Here is a 17,768-nt window from a genome sequence, read left to right on the forward strand (position 1 = left end):
ACAGCCTTCTCGGGTAGTGTCCTATCTTTGATTAGGCCTGCCACGGGTGAATCCACTCTTATTTCCATCCAAATCCAAATAATTATTATTCACTCTTTGCTCTCTTCAATCCCACGCATATTCATTGATAATTAACTTTGTACCATATCCAAATCCAAATAATTATTATTCACTCTTTGCTCTTTTCAATCCCACGCATATTCATTGATAATTAACTTTGTACCATGTATATATACATATCTAATTGATTAATTATATATACATATCTAATTGATTAATTGTACCTCCTGATATACTGTCTTCCCTATTTCTAATGGGTATATAATTTTCTACCTATATCCTCCTCATTTGAAATGGGTGTGGATTTGGGGATGGATACCCACTGGCAGGATCTGCCATGATTTTTTTTATATCCGATTTTTTTCAAAAGGTTTCTACTGTAATTAGAACTAAAACTGCAAAATTTTTTTGTTAAAGATACCATGCACAAAATTTATTTCCCTTTTAGTGAAACTCCAAATTTTTATTCTTGGATTTTCTGATTTCACATTTTCTTTCCCCCCTCGAAGTCCACAAGACGGTTCCCACAGGAAAGAAGTCAAAGAACGAAGTCAGAGCTGGCGGCTACAGCCGCATTCTCCAAGGAAGGCAACTCTACGCTCCCACTTCCCAGTCCCAGCGTCCGCGTGCAGCACCGGCATCTCCCTTTCTTCAATCGCTGTGGCTTCGGAGCTTGCGCAGCTGTTCAAGCAACCGAACTGCAGCCTGCAGGGAAAAGGTGTGCTCCCTCGCCGTCATTCTTGCTCCTAGATGCTCTTATGCAATTTCCGTTTCGTTTCTCCTGCCATTCTGGGAGAAATAGGCGTCAGATTTTGAGGGTACATGTCCGCGTGAAAAAGAAAATTAGGTCTTGCGTATTGCTGCTAGTTACTTAGGAACTGCTTGGATTGGGAGTTTTGGGGTGGTCCAAATCCTTCGGATTTAGCCTAAATTTGACTAATCTCAAATATTCTTAGAGCCTAGTAGATCCCACATGAAAGAACTTTTTGCAGTCAGTACTCACTATGAATCTATGAATAGATCCCACATGCATCGTATGTATGAAAACTATGACCAAAATAAATTCGTGTGCTGATGCTGATAAATGTGTAACATTTACTCTCCGGATCTTTTGCAGTTCTGTTTCCTTGTACTTATCTGAAATTTGATTATACATTCGATTCAATCTCAACAGAGCCTTCCCGAAGTAGATTGGAGAAAAAAATGTCAGATATATCTTAAGTACGATAATGCAAAAATTTAATGTAGATCAGGGGTTAAGGATTCCTGTTGATGGATAGGTCTGACGAGGGCCAATTTCAGTTCGATTCTGAAAAGTAGCATGCATTTAAGCTGTTGCCCTAACAGAGTCTGTGTCAGTTTGGGTTACGGTCAGTTCGCTGGGAGGATCGCTATGCGTTTCTTTTTATGTAAGGTAAAGCTATGAATTTTGCTAGAAGAACAAAGGTACTAGTGTTTTCAAGTCTCCAGCAATGTTATTCTTCTTTTCCACTACATTTATGCATGTAGACGTTTTTTTCTCTGCCTGCAGGATTGAGCCCACAAAGCCATAAGAGAGTACCTAACAAGTGTTGAATCACTTGGAGCTGTTTCTGCAATCATAAGGTGGACATGGCAGAAGCTCTGGTCATGGTGGTTCTCCAAAAGATTACCTCTGCACTTGGAGAAGAGGGATTGAAAATTATTGGTTCTAAGTTACAGAAGCAGCTACCCGACATACAAGAAGTTACCAACAGAATGAGGCTACTCCAAAGTGATTTCTCGATGATGCAAGCATTCATAAGTCAAGTAGATGTTCACAGGTCCAGTGACAAGGTACTGGAGGCATGGCTGGAACAGGTAAGACAAGCAGCCCATGAAGCTGAGGACATTGTTGATGAGTACATTTATCTTGTTGGCCAAATGGAAGGAACGGACAGTTTTCTGAAGAGAGCATTGAACCAAGCTGCAGATGTTAAGAAATGGCGCAAGCTTGCAATGCAGGCTAAATTCGTGGAGGATTGTCTTCAAAAGATTACAGAGACAAAAAAGAGGTTTGATGTATCAGCAATAGACAGTAGGAAAGAAAATGCATCGAGCTATTCTAGTAGACTGCGACATCTGTCTGAACATTCTTACCTGAATGGTGATGACGGTTTTGTAGGGAACGCAGAAGAGGTGAAGTGCCTAACAAAATGGTTATCTGATGTGAGGAAAGATCGTACTGTAATCTCAGTATGTGGAATGGGAGGGCTGGGTAAGACAACCATTACTAGTAGCATATACAAGAAAGAAGAAATTAAAAGAATGTTTATCTGCCGTGCATGGATATCTGTTTCTCAAAGTTACAGGGTCAAAGATCTCCTCAAAAGAATCCTACTGCAGCTCATGACAAAGAACGAGAATATTCCTGATGGGATTGACACTATGGACTGTGTGAATCTAGTTCAGCTGCTTCAAACATATCTACAGGACAGGAGATACTTGATTGTGTTGGATGATGTATGGAGTAGGGACTCTTGCCCTTTACTAGATAGTGCATTTGTCAAGAATAACAGTGGGAGCCGAATAGTTATCACAACTCGAATCCAAGCCGTGGCATCCCTAGCTGATCAAAACCGTGAAATGAAACTTAGTTTACTACCAAAGGAGGAATCGTGGACCCTTTTCTGTCAAAAGGCCTTCGCAAGATTAGATGACAGAAGTTGCCCCCTCAATCTTAAGGCCTGTGCAGAAAGAATTGTGGACAAGTGCCAAGGCTTGCCACTGGCTCTTGTTGCTTTAGGGAGTCTTCTATCCTACAAAGAAATGGATGAGCCTGAGTGGGAGTTGTTCTATAGCCAACTTAGGTGGCAATTGAGTAATAACCCAGAGCTGAGCTGGGTTGCTAGTGTTCTGAACCTCAGTTACAATGATCTCCCTAGTTACCTGAAGAATTGTTTTCTTTACTGTGGCATGTTTCCTGAAGACTATCAGATGGAACGGAAACGGCTAATCAGACTCTGGATTGCTGAAGGATTTATTGAGGATAGAGGACCCGAGACAACACTGTCAGATGTAGCTGCATGTTACCTGAAGGAGCTTGCTGATCGTTCATTGCTTCAAGTTGTTGACAAGAATGAATATGGAAGGGCAAAGAGGTTCCAGATGCACGACCTTGTGAGGGAGTTATCGCTAACAATATCCAAGAAGGAAAAGTTTGCTACTACATGGGACCATCCTAACTCAGACTGCATTTCTGATGGATCTCGTCGACTTTCTGTGCAGAAGGATGGTAATTTAATGCAAACAGTAACAAATTCAGCACAGCTCAGGTCTGTCATCGTGTTTGTGGAGGAAGTCTCGTCATCTTGGTTCAAGGACTGGTACCCAAGCTTTAGGTTGCTGAGGGTGTTGTCCCTGAGACACTGCCATATTCAGAAAATACCAGATAACCTGTCTAATTTGTTTAACTTGCATTACCTTGACTTGGGATACACAAAACTGAAGGAGATATCAAGATCTACCGGGAAGCTTAGCAATCTGCAAACCTTGTATCTCAAGGGTTCTGTAATGGAGTTGCCAAGTGAAGTGACTATGTTAACAAAGCTTCAGCACCTAATTATAGATGTTGGACGGTTTGGAAGTTCAGCAAGTAACAAAATATGTCGCCTGGAACATCTGCAGACTCTGAAGAACATAGAAGCCAATAGCTGTGTGGTTAGAAATCTTGGGTGCTTGACTAGGATGAGAAGCCTTGGCATTAGGAAGGTGCTAGAATCCTACAACACAGATCTGTGGACCTCAGTCAGCAAGATGACAGCTCTGACCAACTTGTTGGTGATCGCAGCTGACCGTGACAGAGATGTTCTTGATCTATCGGACTTGAAACCTTTACCATACCTGGAGAAGCTCATGTTAAGTGGCAAGCTGGACAAAGGAGCAATTCCTCCTGTATTCGATCACTTTCCCAAGCTGAAAAGCTTGCGGCTTTGTTTTTCCGGATTCCATGAAGATCCACTTGCTTTGCTCTCTGTCATGTTTCAGAATCTAGGCCACCTTAATCTGTACCGGTGCTACAGTGGCACAAGACTAACATTTCGTGCCGGCTGGTTCCCTATGCTCCGGCACCTCTACTTGAGCTCCATGGGCGAGCTGAAGGAGGTCAAGATTGAGGACGGCACCATGAGAAGCTTACATCGGCTAGAGCTCTGGGGCTTGAAAAGCTTGATGTCGGTGCCAGAGGGCCTTGTGCACCTTAAATCACTACAGCAGCTGTGCATTGGCTCGATGATGCCTGATGAATTCAGAAGAAGGCTAGAAGGACGGGATCGATGGATTGTTGAACACATTCCCTACATTGGAGATCCGTGATCAATTTTCTAGAAGCTACTCATGTGTAAGCATCACGTCTTGTCAAGTAGTTCACCGAGTACCACTCGAAAATAAATCATAGCTATACTGGGTGCATAGTTGCAATCTGATAGTTATGCGATTTTGTCTTTGTTTCGTTTCATGAAGCATGGTGGTGTAATCTGTTGCATATTGCCATTCCAAAGTATATGCTGTTTCATGCTTCAACAAGCTACACCGTTTTCCTTAAAATTAAAGGGCACTCACTCGAGTGATTCGTGGTAATCTCTCACTCGTTTTTTCTTCCTCCCTGGTGCCCTGTCTCAAATCAGTGCTGTCTCAAAAGAACACCTGATGCCCTGCCTCACATCCATTCAGCGAAATTCGCTGAACAACAAAAACTATAAAACAATTTTGTCTCGGTTTCGGTGGATTTACAGCATAACTTTTTCTTTTCTTTTTTTTTCTTTTCTTTTTTGAAGAAGATGGCACTAACAATTTTAGCAAAGAAACCATCAGTTCTCTCCAAAAAAAAAAGAGAAAAGGAATGGCACCCAGGTGATAGATCAGTACAATGACGCTCCATGATTCAGAATGCAAAGGAGTCACATGATCTGTGAGAAACTCGCTGGATTTTCAGTCCTGCAGGAACTACACGAATTTTTCGCAGGGAGCTTACTTCACCAGATAAGACACGCACACGGCCAGACGGGGCGCGCACGGTCACACGCGACGAGGCTGATGGCTCATGGTTAATTGTTTCCTCCCCCCCCCCCCCCCCCCCCCCCCCCCCCCCCCCCATCGTGATCCATCTGATAAGCCTGCCACGGCATAGCATCAGTTCGTCCCAGACGCAAGCGCCAAGCTCATCTGCCACCCGAAGCAGTTGGTGGCAGTAGCACTCCACGGCAGTCTCACAGTCACACGCGGCCCCCTCCGCTCCTTCCCTCCCTCTCCGCCGGCGCGGCGCCAAGCCCCGAGGCGGAACCGGAGGACAGCATGGCACGGCGCGCGGCAGCGGCGGCGAGGCTTCTCCGCCGTCTGGGCCCGCTCGCCGCAGAGCCCCCGACGCGAGGTGATTTGGTTCGATTTGGGATTTTGGTTGGTTGGTTCGGGAGGTGTTTGTGTTTGAGCCCGACCGGGCAGTAGTTGCTTGCTTGGGGGCCTAGGCTTTGGTTCCCGAGCCGTCGTCGGTGGTGCGTAGGGAGAAATTAGCTGCGTTCGAGGGTGGAATCGATCCAGTGGTGGTGATCTGGCGCGGTTCCGGCGCGATCGCGCGCTCGTAGTTGTTTGTTGCTTCAGGTTCAGGCATGCTCCCTAGTCTATAGGGACTTCATTTGTTGGAGAACCAAGCTACTATTGATCGACTCTGTAAATTAATTGTGCTGTATGTGCTTGATGTAGGATATGTAACTGTGTTGCTATGGTGGTTAGCTATTCAGCTGGAGGTGTAGCAATAGAATGCAGCATTGAATAGAAATTGATTTTTTTCCCCCCATTTCGGGCAAGTTTGCTCAACACGTGGTTCCAAAGTTGATTGAAGAGCTGGTAGTGGGTGGTCTTTCATGTTGTTACTTAAATGTGTTCGCATAAGCTGTAAGTGCTTGTTTTGTTGGTTTGAAAGTTGAAGAATATGTCAGATTCACAAAATTGTTGGACTAGTGCAATAACCCAATAAATATGCCATGACCCATGTTGTCCATTAGATTAGTAACCCAGGTCTTAGTTTCTGTGGATCGATTTGCCAATACTAGCATACTGTTGTTTGTTTTATGCACTGAAGTACGACAACTAATTTCTAGATAAAGAAATAAGTGTAGCACCAAGCTTTACGGCTTGAGCATAGTTAGAAGTAAAGAAATATAGTGGTACCAATTTTTTCTTTCAATGAAGATGGTGATGCCTCTAACAGTAGAAAATCTATGGTCAAATCCAAATGAGAACTTTTCGCCTATATGATGTTTTCTACTGTTCGAATAAAGACTACTGTTTAAATAAAGACTGATAATTAGATTTCTCAAATGATCACTGTAGAAGTCGACAAGTTCTGATTAAAATCTGATGATAGTTATGTTTTTCAGGCATGCCTCATACTCAATATGAATTCGCAAACCACACTATGAATTCTTGTAGAAGATTTCACTGGATTCCCAGTTTACAGTGTCCACCGTGTGGACCTAGGACTAATGCGGAAACATATGAAGGCCAACGCAGTGCTAACAAGGCTTCTGAAGTTCAGAAGCGCACATTTGGTTCTGCAGCAACACACATTCAGAGGAATCCAGCCTATTCAGAGCTGAACTCTGATGATGTTTCTTACTTCAAGACCATCTTGGGTAACAATGGCGTAGTTCAGGATGAAGACAGGATTGCAGTTGCAAATGTAGACTGGATGGGTAAATACAGGGGTGCAAGTCAGCTACTACTTTTACCAAAAAGCACTGTAGAGGTATTTTCATTAGCCAATTTAATGAAACTTTAATTTCTTGAATGTCATCTAGCTGCAATTCCATTTCCTGACAGTTGTGTAAGATTTGGCAAAGTAGCTACCATTATTTTAAACATAATTTACTGGTGTTGTGGTTCGGCCTTCACATAATATGGGCAATCGCCTCGTTGACCAGTAATTTTCCAAACATCTGACATTGCACTTCTGCAAATATGCGGGTGTTACTGAATCTGTGCAATTGACATATGTTGTGCTGGACTGCTCTTTTCAGTAATCCACATTTTCTTTGTCATGAGGAGTTTATTTTACATAATTTTACTAATTTACTTTTTTAAATCTCTGCTAGGGTTGTTCAAACACAAGAAAAAAGATTAGTGTGCAATTTTTTTATTTAAACGTTCTCTTTCCAGGTTTCTAAGATTCTTTCGTATTGCAACACCAGACGATTGGCTGTGGTTCCACAGGGTGGCAACACAGGCCTTGTTGGTGGCAGTGTGCCTGTTTATGATGAGGTAATCATGATTGTAAATATTTTGATCTGTGTCAGGAATGAAAATGTTTGATTAATATTCATTGTTTCCTAGATTCATCCTATTGTTTTTTCTTAATTTGATGCAAAACATGAAAACCTTTCTTTGCTCTTAATTAGAAAAAGCTGAACTTTTTCACTGCAAAAGGTGGATTGTAGGTTTACATGTACTGATCAGATCAATTATTGAATATGGGAAAGAATCACATAGACCTTGTTGAATTTCCACGATATGCTTAGTGTTATCTTTAGTAATTTTTTTAAAAAATATATCTGGTTCATGTTTCCTATTCTTATGCTTATTAATGTGCCAAATTAATTTTGTTTTGTATGCAGTAGTTCTCTGCTTTTGAAGTTTTTCACTGTTCCTAATGTTGAGGTCCAATTTCAGTGATCAGTAGTGCTTGATCCTGTTGTCTGCAGGTGATTATCAGCCTCGCAGGCATGGACAAAATCATTTCCTTTGATAATGTGAGTCCAACATCTTTTGTCCGGATTCAGTACCCTGCACTTTGTTATATTTTCATCAGTTGCTTATTCAAATGCATTCAAGGGTCACAAGAAATCCTTGAATAATTCAGATAGAAGGGGCTAAGCTCTAAGTCTACTTGTTATGATGTTGCTAGGTAAATGGTATTCTTACTTGTGAAGCCGGTTGTGTGTTGGAAAATTTAAGTACCTTTGTGGAAAAGGAAGGGTAAGGTTATATTTAGCACTTTTTCTCCTAGCTGTTTGGTTCTGATTTCTATTCCATAGTCTTGCGCTGGGCATGCTACTATGCTTTATTCACACATAGTGTGTTAGGCATAGAAATAGTAATCAGTCTGTAAAGGTCTCATACTTGTTTGTTATTTCTTGTGGAATCACTGACGATCCTGACATTTCCTAGTGCATTGTCATTTTGTTTAGTTCAGTTCTTGTAAGATCCTTTTTTGCTACCTAATAAGCTAACAAAAGCCTGTAACTTACTGTCGTGCATGCAGAGGGAAGTGTTAACCAAATTTGTTTATGTCTTTTTCTGAACAAAAGAATCTACAATCATGAGCTATCTTTTTAGAACAGCAGTTCTTTGATTTCCATGCCAGATGCCTAGTTTGCCTTGATTTGCTTGTCAGGTTTATTATGCCACTTGACTTGGGAGCAAAGGGTAGCTGCCACATTGGTGGAAACATTTCAACTAATGCTGGTGGTCTTCGTTTCATACGCTATGGTTCACTCCATGGAAATGTACTTGGTAGGTACAAGTATGGAGCTTATAAATTTAACTAACACAAAAATTGCATAGATTTGAACTCTCATGGTATATGTTGTTTTTCTTTTAAATCCTGCTTCCTCTGATACAGGTCTTGAAGTTGTCCTGGCTGATGGGACTGTCCTTGATATGCTAACTACCTTACGGAAAGACAATACTGGGTACGATCTGAAGCACTTATTTATTGGTATGTACTGAGTGTGCTAACCATTACACGACCACTGTACAAGCAATGTGTGTTTTTTCCCCAACACCAGGCAGGCAGGCAGTTAGTAAATACACCTTATTTTTCAGGAAGTGAAGGCTCGCTAGGAGTGGTCACTAAAATTTCAGTACTTACACCTGCAAAGCTACCTTCAACTAATGTTGCATTTCTTTCTTGCAATGACTACACAAGCTGCCAGGTTCATTGTCCTTGACACATTCTCTTTTTTCTGCAAAAATAAAATCATGCATTTGTGAAGTGCATGTATGAAGTCTTCAAGATAGTGATGACTGCTTAATGGCTGTGTGCCCAGAAATTACTGCTTGCAGCTAGGAGGAACTTGGGTGAGATCTTGTCTGCATTTGAATTCATGGATCATAACTGTATTGATCTGGTACGTACATCAGAAATTCTTTCTGAATTCAAGCTGGCAGTTAGAACAGAGGACAAAATTGTGAATCCCTTGCCAGGCTGACCAGTTTGATGGAATGAAGTATGCCTTAATATTGCTACATGTTCAGTAATCCCATGAAAAAAATTGATTTTTCTAAGGTGCTCCTAGTCCTATATAGAATGAAATATTTCTTTATTTTGTCTGGTTTGTTTAGATTGGTTTTTTGATAGATTTGTTTTGTTTTGGAGGCTATGCGACATTTGGAAGGAGTTCAAAATCCTTTACCTGCATCACAGTCCAAATTTTATGTTCTAATCGAGACAACAGGGAGTGATGAATCGTATGACAAGTAAGTTATTGTAGAATCAGACCATGGTTCAACAATGATTCTCTGTCAATGTTTATGACTGTGTCTGTTGTTACAGTTGCCCTTTCATTCTGATTTGCCTCTGACTACTGATTTTATCTTAGGGAGAATGTAGTACCTATTTTACTTGGTTGTTTTGTTCACAAGACTCATCAAATAATAAAAAACTTTGTGCTTGCATTTATCTTTCATTTTTGCATCGCTTTTCCCTATCTGACATTATTTTGGGGCAAAAGAATAGCATAATTTTTTTTTGTCCTGTATGGATATGAACTAGCTGGTGACTTATTTCGCATGTTTTGGTTTGAACATAGCAAGTGTTATGACCTGACAATTGACAGATACTTGAGAGAAAATTGACAATTGCTTTATTCAAGATCAATTATCATGCCAGCTTGCATTTTCTGAGATTAGGCTTATTGTTCATCTCCGCATCTCATGCTTAAAATAATTATAGTTTCTTATCTCGTCTTTTGTTTTTGGCTTTCTTTTGTAGAACAAAACTGGAAGCTTTTTTGTTGAGTTCAATGGAAAATGGTCTGGTAGCTGATGGAGTTATAGCGCAGGATATCAGCCAAGCATCAAACTTTTGGCGGATCCGTGAGGTTGTCATCCTGTAATTGACACTATGATTGTCCCTTATACTTAATGATGACAGATGAATGTAATGTCTGTGCTGAAACTTGTCTACTTTCAATATCAGAATGCTCACATGGTTAGTGATAGTTCTGTACTAGCATGTAATAAATAACATTTAAGGCAGGTGCTCATGCTTACAGGCTTACAGTTACAACTTGATTCAATGTCCGATTTGTAAAAAGAAGAAAAACTAAGAAGAAGTTGTTCTGACAGGGTATATCAGAAGCATCTGTGAAAGTTGGGGCTGTGTACAAATATGACTTGTCCATACCTGTAGAGAAGCTCTATGATATTGTTGAAGAAATGCGCTGCCGTCTTGGTAATTACTAAATTCGATCTACCAAGAATCTATGGACTTTCTGTTACCTTGGTATGTTGGTTTTGTAGGTAATAACGCAGAGGTATTGGGCTATGGCCACCTTGGAGATGGGAATCTGCATTTGAACATCCTATCAAGCAAATACGACGACAATGTAAGTCTTTTATATCAATTTAGAAGTATATTGTTTGCTTATGTTATTCGAAGTGTCTCAGTATGGTTTACAGATAAACTTTTTATTTTGTTCCTCCAATGGAATTTTAGACTCTTGCACAAATCGAACCATTTGTCTATGAGTGGACTTCAGCACAAAGAGGAAGCATCAGTGCAGAGCATGGTTTGGGGCTAATGAAAGCCGAGAAGATTCACTACAGTAAAGCACCTGAAGCGGTAAGTGTTTCCATACTGTCCTACCGTCACTTACATGAAGTATGTACAGTGGCAGAAGTACCTGATAAGTTAAGGAAAATGACCAATTATACTTAGTGGTAGACTATCTATAAAGTTGCTACTTTGCATGTGCATTTAAGACACCTGTGTGTTTGGCAAACCTTAATAGTTAAGCAGGTCCTATGAAAAGATTGAACATGCCAAGGCTTGTATGTGCTACCTTTTTCTTGCTCTAGTACTTTGACATAACATAAACAAGTACCAATGCGCTTTCATGAGAGATGCTTAGGTTATTTGGTAAAACCCAGGACGTGGAAACCCTTCCTGCTTAGATTAACCTAGTGGTCCTTCCACACGTGGCATAGGCGCATAGTTCAGAACTGAAGTGTTTTTAACTGTGCCGGTAGCTTAATAAGTAACGAGCTAATGCGGAGTTCTATTTTAAGTACACTCTACATGTTTGTATGGAGTGCTCAACATTTCTAGTAATTCACCAGTAACTCTAGTTATGTAGGATCATTCAAGTTGCGTTACCCAACTAATGTTCTGATTCCATCAGGTGCAACTAATGGCCTCCATCAAGAAGTTGCTGGACTCCAATTCAATCCTGAACCCCTACAAGGTTCTGCCACAGTCTGTACTGTAGGCTATAGCTGAAGTTACTCAGTTGTCCTGTAGTTGAATCATCAAAAAAGAAAGAAAGAAAGGAATCGAGTTACTTGCAAACTGATATTTTCTCACCCAACTTATGATACTAATCGATTTATGTAAAACCCCACTGATTCCGACACCCACAGGTTAAAACCCTGTAGGTCTGTAACTCACTCAGCTTGTGGCTGAGCAGAGCTGCTTGAGTGAGCAGAGCAGAGGCAAAGTGAATAGTTGATGGTCATCATGGGACTATGGGAGGCATGCTGTGGTTACTAATCTGATGGTACCAGTAGGTTACAACTTACAAGATCGCAAGCCCTCAACTTACACTGCGTTCAGAGGCAGCTGAAATAAGTCTACAGAACCCATACGCCAAGGCTTCTCTCTTCTTTCAAAATGACAAGTGGTTAAATAGATCAAGATGCGCAAAAGACTATTTTTTTTTGCCAGTTTTGAAGCGCGTTACACCATCGTGCTGGCATTACCTCTACAATATGAATGCATTGTGCAAATGGAACCATTTTAAGCCCCAATCTTGCCAGTTTAATTGCTTTAGGCGAACTGAATGACAAGTGGTTAAGTAGATTAAGCTGTACTATTGCCGTTTTTTAAGCCCCCCACTGTCGTGACAGCTTTGCCTCTATCGTGCAAAATACGAACGGAAGATAGTACCATTTTTAAGCCCTCTATTGTGCCAGCAGCTTGCCTTTAAACACTTACATCCATCACCGGCTACTATTCTTGGAAAAATTAGTTTCATAGCATCGAAAGACTGCCACATTCGGAAAATACCATTGAAAGCTTGTCGTTCCGTAAAATACCATTGACTGTCAACCGAAAATAGCATTCCATGACGTGCAGAGAAAACGGCGTCAATCCTGTTCTCATCCCTCCTTAGCTCCTCCTTCCTTAGGTGAGCGCTGACCGCTCCTTGCCCTTCTTCTCGATCGTGCGCCATGGGCGCGCAGAAGCCTACAGCCGCCTCCTCCCGGGCTCCTGGCCATCCCCACCTACAGCCGAGCTCCACGCCAAGGATGGGAGGCCGAGTGAGGGCACTGCCCTAGTCCTCTACTCCCACACACAATCTCTCATATGTTCTCTCTCCCCATTGAAGCAAGCGGCCACCTGCCGACCTCCAATCCAAGCACTAGGGTGGCGTTTGGGTATTGGGATATAGGAGGCGGGAAAGGAAAATGGAGGGTGGTGGAAATCATTTCCCTTTTTAAGTTTCGGGAGGGAAATATGGTGGGAAAAGAAATGGGAAATAATGGCCTCATTTCCCACCGTTCCTATCCCATCTATGGGGGTGGGTTATGATCAGGATGAAATTGACTCGCATGGGTGAACATGGTCGATGCGGCCGGTGTTGCTGGCGTCGTCGACCTTGCTGGGCAGGGCGGACGAGGGCAATTTGCACGAGCTGGATTGGGGGTGGTTGGGATGGTTGCTTCAAGTGGCGCCGTCGCATGGTTACTCCGAGCCGCCGCTCACCTCGTACAGCGCCGTCTTGTGGGCGTGATATTGGTTAGCTTGTTTCTTCTTCCCCTTTTATTCGTGTTCCCTGATTCTTCAATTTTGTCTCTATGCAAAATAAATAGCTGTAGCTTTGGCTAATAGCTCTGCTCCACCTCCTCGCTCAAGGTCAACCATGCCGTCGGTCCTCATCTCATGTGAGTTATGTGTGACAATTGGCAAAGGAATTAAAGCAAATATAAAATAGAGTGGAGCAGAAATGAAACCGAAACATTAAAACTCTATTAAAACTCCAAAGCAGCTCGATTTTGATGGGTGTTTGGTTCCACCGACTTATTTTTAGCACCCGTCACATCGAATGTTTAGATACTAATTAGGAGTATTAAACGTAGACTATTTACAAAACCCATTACATAAGTGGAGGCTAAACGGCGAGACGAATCTATTAAGCCTAATTAGTCCATGATTTGACAATATGTTGCTACAGTAAACATTTGCTAATGATGGATTAATTAGGCTTAATAGATTCGTCTCACCGTTTAGCTTCCACTTATGTAATTGGTTTTGTAAATAGTCTACGTTTAATACTCCTAATTAGTATCTAAATATTCGACGTGACACGTGCTAAAAATAAGCAAAGGGAACCAAACGGCCCCCAAGTAAAGTCACTTGGGGGTAGCTAAAATGGACTAAAACTGGTCCCCCAAATCAATTCCCCCTTGCCCCCCTCCCCTCTATCCTCCCCGCGCTCTTCTCTCTCCTCCCCACCAGATCCCGCCGCCTCCACCCGCCCTCGCTGGCTACGCCCGGCACCTCGCCGCCGCCGCCCGCCCCCACGGCCTCCGCACCGGCCCCGCCTCGCCGGTCGCCGCAGCCTCGCCTCGCCGGCCCTACTTTAGGGGGTGTTTGGGAGGCATGTGGTAAGGCCCTGTTTGTTCTAGCTTTTGCTTTCCGAAAGCTGGCTTCTGGCTTTCCATCCTGGAATGCTGGCTTTCCGAAAGCTGGCTTTCTGAAAGCTGAGGTTCGTTTGGCAACCCAGCTTCTCCGAGGATAAGAGTGGCTGGAAGAGATGTACAATGTCTCTATTACCCCTATGTGTCCGTACTGATTGTATTTGTTTCATGCACAATTATTCATAGACTTTGTTGACAACATAATTATAATAAAATTAATGGGTCATTATCCATGCATTTATAAGTCACAAACATGTTCAAACAACATTACACTACTCTCTCATGGCCATCAAAGCATCAGCAATACTATCACGGAAAGCATTCATGTCGCTCTCTTCATTTTGATCGTAGGGACGGGCGGCGGCCGCAGGGGCGGGCGGCGGGCGGCGGCTGCAGGGACGGGCGGCGGGTGCAGGGGCGACAGGCGGCGGCTGCGGCAACGGGCGGTGGGTGCAGGGGCGACGGGCGGCGGGTCGACAGGATGGGCGGCGGGCGGCGCGGGATGGGCGGCGGGCGCCGCTTGCAGGGGCGGCGGCCGGAGGGAGGGCGGCGCGATGGGGAGGGCGGCGCAGGAGTGGATAGGATTTGGGAGGAGGAGGCGAACAGGAGAAAAAAAAGAAGGTACCGTTTCGGCCCTTTAGCGATGGCAGGCGGGTAATTCCTGCTGAAAGCTTGCGAGAAGATGGTTTTTTCCTCCTTTCCACCTTTCTACTATAACTTGGCTTTCTACAGCTTCTAACCCATAAAAATCTAGGGTTGAAAGCTAACTGTTTGTTTGGGCTTTCAGCTTCTGGGGGCTGAAAGCTAGCTGAAAGCCCAAACAAACAGGGCCTAAATTAGGGGGTGCAAGGAGCCTCGATTAAGCCCGCCGCCACTTCTCCCTTCTTTGGGCCAGCGGGCCTCCTTGGAGGCCTTCTTCTAGCCAGCACTTGAGCGCCTGCCAATCCCACGAAACCCTACCGACTTCCTTCGTACAGATCCCGACCGACTGCCTGAGGCAGCTGCAAATTTGGATTTGGATCCGACGCTGCGGAAGGAGACGGTCTCGGAGGAGGCAGAGGAGAAGCCATTGCAGACGGAGGAGGAAATGCCTTCGGAGTCTGATGAGTCGAAACTGGTCGAGGACTTGGAGATGCAGGATTCGTCGGGTGAGGAGGATGCGCCACGGAGGTATAACAGCGACGGTGAAGGTAAGCTAAACCAACTCGCGGCCATCTTTTTCTCCCAGTCCCACGCACGCCGGAAGGAAACCCTACCTTGTAGTTAGTGTTCGCGGGTTGGGTCCCTGAATTAGGGGGAGGGCTTCTTAGTGCGGGGGTCGCATCTCCGGTATCGACTCCGCACCCGCGGATCGGCAGAAGGATGCTGTGCCGGCTAGTGGGTAGCGGAAGGTATTTGTGATTAGGCTTCGTTGGCGGATCTGGCGGGGGCGAAGGGAGCCTTTGGCCTCCGAGCCACAAACTGACTAAACGCTTGATTTCTAGTCGATTAGTCACCTTACATATTTCATAGTAATTCTGATTGCCTGAACTTGCTTGAATTCAGTTTTACCACCTGGCCAGTTGTTAGATGATATGGCGGTCAAGGTGCTATTTGAGACGCCCTCTGGCTTTGCAATTTTCCGTTATAATGGATACAAGCTCCGTCACCAAGTTGCCTTGATGAAGGTTATTTGATTATTCCAGTTTGATTTACTCAAATGCCTCCTTGCTCTTGTGGTCTTTGTATCGACCTAATATTTCTATATTGTCTATGCCGTGCAGGAAATCTGGGCAGACTTCGCTGATCCTGATTCGGCGGCACATGAAGTTAGTACCCCCTTCTCCTTCTGGTTCTAATTTCTTTATTATGATGCTTGTGCTCAGTTTAAGCTGAGCAGTGATCTTGCACAGTTCATGTTTGCCATTCTTATTTATTCTTTGCATTCATCAGTGAAGAAACATGAAGAAAATCACTTGGTCATTTAGATGTTTACTAACTTAACAGACTCCAAAACCCAATTTCTATCCAAAAAATTAGTTCGGAAGCATCTAGCATGATTATGTTGTTTCGCATATGCATGCACTCCCAAAATGTATTTTGGTGCGAAGAGATACCTGTAGAATATTGGGGACATGTTTGTGATACCTAGGGTGACTTGTTGCTGGCTAGGGTGATTCAAGGTTGACATGATGATGGTATTACTACCCATGAATGGCAGTATTATTTTCAAAAATACATTGCATTAGATGAACACTTGAAATCTCATTTACTCTTGCAATAAGTGAGGACTTAAATAAGGATTTATGACAGCTATCTGTGTACCTACTGAATTAACACCCCACTCCGGCAGAGGCGTGGCATAATTTTTCACACTAATCGTGTCTTCTCCCCTTAACCTGGTTATCGTTTTTCTTTTCTTTAACATCAGGTTCGTCTTTTAGGATTTAAAACTTTTCAGAACAAGGTGCACGCGATTAGTCAAAGTACTGGTGTCAGTAACGAGCTTGCTAAGATGATCCGGAATAATCTCCAACCTCGTCAGCGGCTAGCTGTTGGAAATGAGGATTATAAAAGTATCATTGAAAAGGAATTGGTTAGTGTCGAAACTCACTCACTTGCTTATGTCTATGAACAATTATGGGCACCAACTTGTCTGTGGATTATTTCAGGGTATACGCTGTGTGTATGATTCTGCTGTAGCGGAGTTGATGTGGGGCTTAAAGATTCAGATGCAGTCTTTACTGACTCCAGAAAACTCAGATCTGAGTAACGAGGATTACTTCCCAATGAGCACAGGAATGTATTGTTTCCTGAAGGGGCAGAAGTTTGATGTCAAACCAGATATGATGGTGAGCCTATCACCTTTCCCATATGTCTGACATTGAAGTGCTTTCTGCTTTATTGCTCCCTGTGTACTTCAAGCTTTAATTTTCATTGAAGTATTTTTAATGCAATATTGTTTCCAAAGTTTTGGCTTTGTGGGTTTTACATGTATTATTTACATAAGAATGCTCCTTGTATCCAGGTTACTAGACGTGCTATTGAGTTGGCATTCCTCATCTATGCCTGTGATCGCCATGTTAACAAACGTAGAAGCACCTTGCGCTCTGTTGCTGCGCACATTGCGAAAATATCTTGCATTAATACTGAGGGTTGGGATTTCCACAAAATTGCGGTCGCGCTCAAGATTATATGTTGCCCTGAAGAAAACATTGCCGCTACCCATCCGGTAAACCGTAATATCTTGTGAATGTGTATGCATTTGATGGAAATTTGTCAATCAACTAACGCCAGTGTGTTCCATTCAGTGGTTTTCAACAGGACATTGGAGGACGCTTAAGTCTGATGCACCAAAGTACAAAAAGTTGTTCTTCAAGGGGGCTTCCTTGTCACTCTATGATGAAGTGCACCATCACTGTAATCTTAGGATTAAGGCGGGTCAAGAGTTGACCAGTTTGATCAAACTGGCCAAAAACGTTGATGTTGAGCAACCACGTGAAGCTGCTATTGATCAAGATGATCTTGATGGGAAGAAGATTTATCCTGATATTGACCCTGCCATCCTTGATGAACTTTAAGAGTATGGTACTGTGATTTCAGCATGTCCTCTGGAAAGACAAGTATATTTCGTACTCGATATGAACACTAGAAAGTAGAACAAGGCCAAAAGGGGAAAAAGTTAGTTTTGTTTACTTGTAGTTGTTATGGAGTTGGTAGAAGTTGAACTATAATTTAGGCTTTTTGTTTCATTTTGTATTGTTAAAATGAAGCAATGGTAACCAAGTTGTTCTTAA

The 17,768-nt window shown here is 43.0% G+C and overlaps 3 protein-coding genes across 5 annotated transcripts; all 3 read left to right on the top strand.

The window, feature by feature from the left end:
* Positions 1-586: 586 nt before the first annotated feature.
* LOC140220038 (disease resistance protein RPM1-like) lies at positions 587-4,602 on the top strand. The gene is made up of 2 exons (XM_072292056.1): positions 587-778; positions 1,592-4,602. The coding sequence occupies exon 2, from the start codon at positions 1,672-1,674 to the stop codon at positions 4,390-4,392; it is 2,721 nt and encodes a 906-aa protein (XP_072148157.1). The 5' UTR covers positions 587-778; positions 1,592-1,671; the 3' UTR covers positions 4,393-4,602.
* On the top strand, positions 4,399-11,807 carry LOC117844893 (probable D-2-hydroxyglutarate dehydrogenase, mitochondrial). Of its 2 annotated transcripts, none has more exons than XM_034725726.2 (15): positions 4,399-4,417; positions 6,453-6,820; positions 7,231-7,332; positions 7,773-7,820; positions 7,976-8,046; positions 8,465-8,583; positions 8,693-8,788; positions 8,896-9,005; positions 9,120-9,200; positions 9,449-9,549; positions 10,064-10,172; positions 10,420-10,525; positions 10,594-10,679; positions 10,790-10,915; positions 11,475-11,807. In XM_034725726.2, the coding sequence occupies exons 1-15, from the start codon at positions 4,414-4,416 to the stop codon at positions 11,559-11,561; spliced, it is 1,614 nt and encodes a 537-aa protein (XP_034581617.1). In that variant the 5' UTR covers positions 4,399-4,413; the 3' UTR covers positions 11,562-11,807. The 2 variants fall into 2 exon arrangements, with proteins under 2 accessions (XP_034581617.1, XP_034581616.1); XM_034725725.2 differs by lacking the exon at positions 4,399-4,417 and adding an exon at positions 5,194-5,446.
* A 3,104-nt stretch (positions 11,808-14,911) lies between these two features.
* LOC117846538 (probable nucleolar protein 5-2) lies at positions 14,912-17,768 on the top strand. Of its 2 annotated transcripts, none has more exons than XM_034727743.2 (7): positions 14,912-15,182; positions 15,538-15,659; positions 15,756-15,800; positions 16,403-16,567; positions 16,644-16,823; positions 17,000-17,203; positions 17,283-17,768. In XM_034727743.2, exons 1-7 carry the CDS (start codon positions 15,080-15,082, stop codon positions 17,550-17,552), a joined length of 1,089 nt encoding a protein of 362 aa, XP_034583634.1. In that variant the 5' UTR covers positions 14,912-15,079; the 3' UTR covers positions 17,553-17,768. The 2 variants fall into 2 exon arrangements, with proteins under 2 accessions (XP_034583634.1, XP_034583635.1); XM_034727744.2 differs by lacking the exon at positions 14,912-15,182 and adding an exon at positions 15,208-15,383.

The sequence above is a fragment of the Setaria viridis genome, chromosome 2 (assembly GCF_005286985.2).
Source record: "Setaria viridis chromosome 2, Setaria_viridis_v4.0, whole genome shotgun sequence".
NCBI lineage: Eukaryota > Viridiplantae > Streptophyta > Magnoliopsida > Poales > Poaceae > Setaria > Setaria viridis.

Excerpts from the sequence above, each read along its gene's own strand:
- LOC140220038 (XM_072292056.1), top strand. The coding sequence starts at position 1,672 with ATGGCAGAAGCTCTGGTCATGGTGGTTCTCCAAAAGATTACCTCTGCA.
- LOC117844893 (XM_034725725.2), top strand. The coding sequence starts at position 5,371 with ATGGCACGGCGCGCGGCAGCGGCGGCGAGGCTTCTCCGCCGTCTGGGC. Across the intron at positions 8,789-8,895 it reads TCTGAAGCACTTATTTATTG|GAAGTGAAGGCTCGCTAGGA; the intron begins GTATGTACTGAG and ends CTTATTTTTCAG. Across the intron at positions 9,006-9,119 it reads ATGACTACACAAGCTGCCAG|AAATTACTGCTTGCAGCTAG; the intron begins GTTCATTGTCCT and ends CTGTGTGCCCAG.
- LOC117846538 (XM_034727743.2), top strand. The coding sequence starts at position 15,080 with ATGCCTTCGGAGTCTGATGAGTCGAAACTGGTCGAGGACTTGGAGATG. Across the intron at positions 15,183-15,537 it reads GTATAACAGCGACGGTGAAG|TTTTACCACCTGGCCAGTTG; the intron begins GTAAGCTAAACC and ends GCTTGAATTCAG. Across the intron at positions 16,568-16,643 it reads GTATCATTGAAAAGGAATTG|GGTATACGCTGTGTGTATGA; the intron begins GTTAGTGTCGAA and ends GGATTATTTCAG.